General features: G+C 54.5%; 1 protein-coding gene across 1 annotated transcript in view; it reads left to right on the plus strand.

Moving 5' to 3' along the window:
* The first annotated feature begins 1,017 nt into the window (after nt 1–1,017).
* arhgap21a (Rho GTPase activating protein 21a) overlaps nt 1,018–8,029 on the plus strand; it is a 40,828-nt gene continuing 33,816 nt past the window's right edge. Inside the window, 3 exon segments of the mRNA XM_084703842.1 lie at nt 1,018–1,664; nt 5,023–5,211; nt 7,084–7,105. Coding sequence (XP_084559968.1) covers nt 1,368–1,664; nt 5,023–5,211; nt 7,084–7,105 — 508 coding nt within the window. The 5' untranslated portion in view covers nt 1,018–1,367.

An 8,029-nucleotide genomic window follows, 5' to 3' on the forward strand; every position in this document is an offset into this window, starting at 1 on the left:
CAGCCATGCTCCCACCACGGCCGTCTGTGGCACCTCTGACCCCGAACGCTGCGCTCGCGTCGCTCGGAGGGCTGAGATGGTAGGGGTCCCGGAGGAATCCTTGCTGCTATTAGCGGGAGGAGAGAATGTGGTGGTTCCACAGGGAGTCAACATGGGTCTGTGCTCCTATCTCTCTCCTTTTATGTGCTGTTGGTCGACGCTGGTATGGCTGTCTTGAAGCTGTCGTGAAGCTATGCTGGAATACTGTGTGCTAGGCGTAGGAATAGGATTGAGTACATTTCAATGGATGAAATGGGCCAGACAAACATAGTATGGTTTCAAGCCCATTCAAAGATGGGATTAAGTGTCTGTGTGGCCCCTCTTGACTGCGTCCTCAGGGAACGTACACAGCCAGAGTTATTCCTGCCTCTCTGCCTCAGAGAACAGGGCTATGCTGCCTCTCTGCCTCAGAGAACAGGGCTATGCTGCCTCTCTGCCTCAGAGAACAGGGCTATGCTGCCTCTCTGCCTCAGAGAACAGGGCTATGCTGCCTCTCTGCCTCAGAGAACAGGGCTATGCTGCCTCTCTGCCTCAGAGAACAGGGTTATGCTGCCTCTCTGCCTCAGAGAACAGGGCTCATGCTGCCTCTCTGCCTCAGAGAACAGGGCTATGCTGCCTCTCTGCCTCAGAGAACAGGGTTATGCTGCCTCTCTGCCTCAGAGAACAGGGCTATGCTGCCTCTCTGCCTCATAGAACAGGGTTATGCTGCCTCTCTTCCTTCAATGCCACAGCTTGTGGAATTTCTGTCGAACGCAGCGTTGAACCCAGTGCTTGTTTCCGTCGTGTGCGGTGTATAGTACACTTCCAAACATCTACAACTTTAAAGTACTCAGAGGTGAACAAAGTTAGCTGAAGAGAAGGGTAGCTTTAAGACAAACATTCGTGTGGCTGTGCAGCCAGATGTGTGCGCTTAAGCGCATGTGTGCTTGAGGATATGTGTGTGCTTGATGTGTGTGTGTGCAGTGGGTGGGTGGACTGAATGCGTCAGCCTGTCCCAGCGCTGCAGTGCTCCGTCTCTCCCCTGAGTGGAAACATCATGTGTGTGTGGGAAGCTGAGAGGAACAGCCCGCTCTCTCCTCTCTGAGAGCACACACACACACACGCGCGGAGAGGGAGAGCGAGGGAGAGCGAGCGAAGGAGAGACCGAAAGAGGGAGTAGAGAGAGACTCGGAGACAGAGGGAGACGGAAAGAGAAACCCAACAGAGGAGGAGTGAACGGGAAAGGAGGGTCCATTCCTCCGAGAGAAGACATCCAGGACAGCTGCAGGGAGCAGAGCCAGTCCCCCCCCCCCAGTCCTCCTCTGGGACAGGGTGTGCCCGGCTATGCCATGCTAGATCAGAGAAGCCGTGCCAAGGTGTCCGCTCCTCTCAGGCAGCACCCAGACCTGGGCCAGCTGGAGGTGGGGGGCCCTCGCTCCCGCTCCCCCTCCCCAGCGACGGGGCCCTGTCCCTGGGCGCGCCTGGCCGGCGTGGACGGCTGCCTGTCGGAGCCCCACTGCCTGTGGTTCCAGCTGCTGGCCCGCTCCTACTGGGGAGACGTGGAGCTGGGGCTCGCCAGCGTCCAGCACGGCGTCTCCTGGGCGAGGCTCCGAGAAGCTTCCGGAAGGAACTGTGTTCGCTCCAGGGTAAGGTCGGTCAGAACGGAGGACCGTTTGGCTCTGGAACACTGTTCGAGTCGACCAGAATGCCTTCAGAATGCTTGTGTGTAAGAGTCCCGTCAGGGTGTTATTAGCATGCTGAAAATCCTTGTTTCTATTTGAACTCTGGAGTTTACTGTATTACTGACAGTCCTTGTTTCTATTTGAACTCAGGTGTTTACTGTATTACTGACAGTCCTTGAGGAAGCAGTAATGCGTTGGCTGAGACTGAAAAATGTGCGCAGGCTACATCCGTCCCTGGCTGGAGGGTTTTAGGTTACATAGCAAGTAGTAGCTGAGGCAGTGTTTGTGTGTGTGTGTGTGCTTGTTTGTTGTGCTGCTTCAGGAATGTGTGTGTGTGTGCGCGCGTCGCCCCGGGCTCTGGTAGCGCCTGTGTCCGACCGCTATCTTCCACCGGGCGACCGTGAGCGCTGCTGTCTCACGTTTCGTTTACACCAGGTCCCCATGGAGACCGGCGGAGGACAGGAAGGGGGGGGGGTGTGTGTGTGTACAAAGAGACAGCGCTCGCTGTCGGCCACGCGGCGGGGCGTTCCTCCAGATCTCCTCCCAGGAACAGAGCTGTTCTAGAGGAGAGCTGCAGGGTGGAGGGAGGACGGAGGGAGGGATGGTGGGAGGGAGGATGGATAGAGGAAGGGAGGACAGAGGGATACATGGAGGGATGGATGGAGGGAAGGAGGATGGATAGAGGAAGGGAGGACGGAGGGATGGATGGAGGGAAGGAGGATGGATAGAGGAAGGGAGGACAGAGGGATACATGAAGCAAAGAGGCAACTCCCTACAGACGGGTTGGAAAACACTGGGAAATGTCACCATTCAAATGACTGATTGATTGACTGAATGTTGCCAGATTCCTTCATGGAAATCGCCATTCCAGTACTGGTTACGTCCACGGACAGGTGTGTGAGGATGATGATGATGATGATGATGGTGGTGGTCAGGACAGCCCAGGGTCCTAGTGCCGGGCTCCAGACATGCCCTCACTGCTCTCCCTGCATCACTACTTCCTCTGTTCTATAATTCAACACGTTAAATATAGACCTGGAAAAGGACTCTCACTGTGTGTGCGTGTGTGGCAGCTTTGTGGCAGCCTAATGGCTTAACCGTTGCGTAACCCAACATGAAATTTTGACGATCCAAAACAAACAAGGAGCCAGGCAGCAGGATTGTGACTCACTGTTTCTTGAAGCTTCGCTAATCGACGAGCCCGACAGCAGCTGAGGTAGAGAATTCTCCTCTCTATATCCTGTCCTCTCCTCCTCTCCTATATCCTGTCCTCTCCTCCTCTCCTATATCCTGTCCTCTCCTCCTCTCCTATATCCTGTCCTCTCCTCCTCTCCTATATCCTGTCCTCTCCTCCTCTCCTATATCCTGTCCTCTCCTCCTCCTCTCCTATATCCTGTCCTCTCCTCCTCTCCTTTATCCTGTCCTCTCCTCCTCTCCTATATCCTGTCCTCTCCTCCTCTCCTATATCCTGTCCTCTCCTCCTCCTATATCCTGTCCTCTCCTCCTCTCTTATATCCTGTCCTCTCCTCCTCTCCTATATCCTGTCCTCTCCTCCTCTCCTATATCCTGTCCTCCCCTCCTCTCCTATATCCTCTCCTCTCCTATATCCTCTCCTCTCCCATATCCTGTCCTCTCCTCCTCTCCCATATCCTCTCCTCTCCTGTGTGTACTGTGCAGGCTGAGTTGTGGGGTCATGGTGATGTCATGGTGATGTCATCAGTCCTCCAGTTGTGGACAGACCCAGCCCTGTCCCCTGAGAACCTCACATCTGCTCCTCTCAGACGGGTGGGAGAGGGGGAGGCAGGGGGAAGGGGGACAGAGCGGGAGGGGGAAACAGAGATGGAGAAAAGCTCAGAGAAAGAGAGAGGGAAGTGCTTTGTTTTGGACTAGCCGCCAAAAGACGTGTTCTTCTGAACCGCCAAACTCCCCCTTGGCTCATATCCTGTGTCGAAAGCCGGGGCTGGGGAGGCAGGGGGCCGAGGCTGGGACTGAGGCTGGGACTGAGGCTGAGGCTGGAACTGAGGCTGGAACTGAGGCTGAGGGTGTTTGTCAGGCGAGGAGGCACTTGGCCTGCAGATATTGTGGTGTCCATGGTGACCGCCCACACCCTCCTCCGCCTGCCGTGCTGTGGTCAGGCTTGCAGTGTTCTCCTCACCACGACTGTGTCAGAAGACGTACTGCTCCCACGGCCCCAGAGCCGCAGGAGACCACAGTGTCCTCCAGCTCTCCACCCAGACCTCCATGCTGCCTCCTGCCTCCGGAACATTCTCCCTCGTCTCAGATCAAACCCCAGGCTCTTGGGTGAAGTACATACGTGTGCTTGATCCATCAGAACGGATACGTGCGTGTGGGTCACTCATGTCGGCTGGGGTGACTCACTGTTTTCTGCACGGATACCGTTGCCGTGAGAGACGTTCATGACCAGTCCAGTTTCTTCTAAACTGACAGTGAAGCACACCACTTCTTCTAACTGGGTGCTCAGTCAGAACCGCGACACGACTTTCCTCCACGGTCGACGCCAGCAGCTCTTGTTTTCTCAAAACAAACACAGTGAAATGAAACAGACGGCACGTCCAACAGTCACGTCGGGGTGTTTTAGCAGCTGTGTGTGGAACCACGTCGTTTTTGCCTTGTCAGTACGCTGCTGTCGTGAGGACATTCTCCAACCCTGCTACCTCACCCCGCTGCTGAACTCCACCCTACCATGCTCTGCTCGCTAGTCAACCCTCTGTAGCCTGGCTCGTAGCAGCGGGCTTTCCTCCACCCTAGAACACCTGAACCACCACACGGCTCTTCAGAGCTCACATCACCACCAACAGACCTGGAGGGAACAGAGTTGTTTACTTCCTGGTTCCCTCCCCTTCCCAGAGTTCCAGGGCCCAGTGGTTGCCGTGACTCCAGAATGCTGCTGGGTTCCACTAACTGGACGTCAGGGGAGATCAGCAAGAGAGGGTTTCACCCCGGGGGGTAAACGGGCGTGATTATGGCGGCTAATGTTTGGCCGCGGGGCTGTGTTCTGTCAGCAGACACAACAGAAGCTTTCTGTTGGTCTGCCCACACCTCTGCTTCACCTGGATTCGAACGCAGGGCGCCGGGGTGAGGCTTGTGTGCGACGCTCTCCACCCGATGAGCTCTTCTTTACTGGTCGTTTACGTTTTTTCGCGATGTGATTTCAGTCTGAGCAAAAACAGACTCATATTCATATATTCTCCCTCTCTCCCCCCTCTCTCTCTCTCTCTCTCTCTCTCTCTCTCTCTCTCTCTCTCTCTCTCTCTCTCTGTCTCTCTCTCTGTCTCTCTCTCTCTGTCTCTGTCCCTCCCAGGCCAAGCAGAAGGGTGGGCGTGGTGACCAGAGCGAGGCGTCGGGGTCTCCGGGGGCCGTGGAGGAGGAGGCGTTCTCCTGGCCGGGCCCCAAGACCCTCCGCCTGCGACGCACCTCGCTGGGCTTCGGCTTCACCCTCCGACACTTCATCGTCTACCCCCCCGAGTCGGCCGTCCACTCCTCCCTCAAGGTGAGACGGGGCGACCCCTGACCCCCTGACCCTGCAACACTCTGGTTGTTTGCAACAAAAAAAAAATAAGAAGATAAATATATACGATTTTTTATCAAATATGATAATGCTTTATTATTCCCCGAGGCAGGATTTTTGGGGGAGGGAATGGGATGATAAATGTATTAGTTATATCCCTTAAATGCTGCATTCTCATTCTCGATCCTATAAATGAATTATACTGTAACTGGGCATATGGTGTTCCACGAACAGTTTACTTTCTTTTGGAATTCGTTGAATTTCAAGGTCGAATGGTATGTCAGTGGGAGAGGCTGATTTCGAGTCAGTGTAGGAAGCAAGGCTGGTGTGCCCAGTCAACCATCATGGTGGTCTAGTGTTACTGTGGCTGACTCAGCAACTCCAGGGTTCGATCCACAACAACACGTCGTAGACGAGCGCAGCGTGAAGGCCATCGTTATCGTGAGGTCAATATCGTGCAGCGCATCACGCCGGCACGGCGCTCCTCTGTGGCTGGCAGCAGATCGGGTGTCCCTTCTAGAATATTCTAAAAGGCGTTTGTGTGACATGGCACGGAGGTGTGCCTACGGGGGAAGGTCCTTGTCTGGGTTGTCGCCGTGTCGTCATTTTCTTCTCCTGCCCTGGCCGCGAGCCAAAGCTCCCTGGTGATGACATCATTGTGTGTGTTGCCCTTTGACCCCGAGTCCTGCTGCTACAACACTTCCCCCTGGTAATGAACAGGCGAGGTGTGCTTCCCTGTCAATACAGGAAACACTACAGCCTTTCAAGTGCTGTTTGGAGGAAGTTGGGGGGAGGGGGTTGGTGGTTGCTGGGAGGAAGTTGCTAGGGACTAACCCTAGCTAGCTAGGTAGCTTTGTTGTTTACTCCATGTGTTTTGTGAGGATAAATCCTGTCTGAGTGAGTCTCTTATTAATATCTAAAGGGTGATGACTACAGACTCCAGTTCCTGGTAACGAGTTTTTTGCTGAAAGCTTAAAAAAAAAGAAAAGAAAGAAAGAACCAAATGAGATGCTGAATGGATTCTTCAAGACACAGTCATTACAACAGCATCTTCTTCTGGCTCGAGTGAGCCCCTCTCCTTCTCTGGGTGATGGAATGATTGCGCCCTGAGTCATGGGCCAGGTTTACTGCGGTTTAGCTGACAGGCCGTAAAAACGCATCTTAAGAACTTCTGGGAAACACAAACTGAAATCTGACTTTGCAACAATATGGCAAGTGTACCAACACAAAGACATATGTTCCCTGACTCCCAGTAAGTTCGTGGAATTCAGTTTGACGATTCCAAGCCCCCCCCCTTCTCCTCCTTATTCTAATGACTTTTTCAGATCTCTTGGGTAATCGGGCGGCGGGGGTATTTTTCAGAGGGTTAGCTATGTGTGAAGAGGGTCAGGCCGTCTTAAAGGATAGCCGGGAGAGAAAGTCGAGGGTCTTAAAGGATGTGAGGAGAGCATATGTGTTGCTGGGGAGGGGGGGGGGGGGCAGGATTAGGGAGCACGTGTGGGGCTTTAACCCTACCCCTGGAGGAAATGAAGGATTTAGGCTTTAAGGAAATGGAAAGAAAACAAACACATGAGGTGCACTTTCTCTTCAGATGGGGCAGAGGGCTAGTCTGGCCCTGGCCCTGGCATGCTTTCACTGGGGTTCCAGTTAGGCCCGTTTTTTACTGACAGCACACCCCTGGCTTCTCTCTCCATCCTCTCTCTATCCCTCTCTCTTTCTATCCTCTTTCCCTCCCTCCATGTCTCTCTCCCTCTGTCCATAGTGTACAGTCATCCACTCTGCCTTCATTGAGGGAATAAACCAAACATGTGAGGGATTTCTCTGATGTTTGTTTTTCTCTGTGCTCTCTTTCAGGATGAGGACAACGGCAGTCGAGGTGAGTGAGCCCACTTCCTGTTTACTTAGTTTCTTTCGTCCCCTCTATACCCTCCAGTCCCGTAGAAATGGAAGTCTCCACAACAAATGGCTCCTATCGTGTTGATTTAGCGAGAATGGGTAGCGAGCACTTCCTGTTTCTAACGGCATCAGTGAAAAGCCATTTCCTGAACTCTCAACCAGAAGTCCCAGCAGCCTTTGCGCCTCTCTCCTTCCCTGTCGTCTGACCGACGGTAAACAGGCGCGTGGTCAGAGCTGCGTGTGTGTGTGGCGTCACTGCTGGGATTGTACGGTAGCTGCGGCAGGAAGAGACCACGCAGCCCCTCAGTGTTCACCGCCTCCCCCAACCCTGTGGTCGTGTTTTGCCCCCAACCGAGTGGTCGTGTTCTGCCCCGACCCAGTGGTCGTGTTCTGGATGGTGTGGTTCCATGCTGCACGGCAGACAGAGCTGGTGGGGCTGTGAGCTGGGAGGCTGGGTATGGATAGCTGGCCACAGAGCACTGGCTCTCAGTCAGGATACATGCGCGCACACACACACACACACACACACACTGTTTCTCTCGCGTCTGTGACCAGCACAGCTTGGCTGCAGAGGGTCCACTGCTGGGCTTCATCCGCAGCCCCCGGAAATAGCTGTACACACACACTTACACACCTATCTGCTGCATGTAAGCTGAAGGATGGCATTAGAGGGTTGTGTGAGGCCTCTGTACCAGCCTCTGTCTGCTGCTCCTGCTGGATCCTCCCTCAGAGGGACCTGCCACCAGCTGCTCCACGTCTCCCCAGTGGACCCAGGACCCCGGGGACAAGGCCCTATCCCTTCTGCGTCGCTCTGTCACAACGTCAGTACAGCGCTCCCACGCTAACGCTAGCTGCCCCGCGTGCCTTATTGATTCAGCCCGGGCGCTCGGCCCCAGCGCTGGCT

The sequence above is a fragment of the Hypomesus nipponensis genome, chromosome 8, assembly GCF_054491055.1.
Source record: "Hypomesus nipponensis isolate SF chromosome 8, ASM5449105v1, whole genome shotgun sequence".
NCBI lineage: Eukaryota > Metazoa > Chordata > Actinopteri > Osmeriformes > Osmeridae > Hypomesus > Hypomesus nipponensis.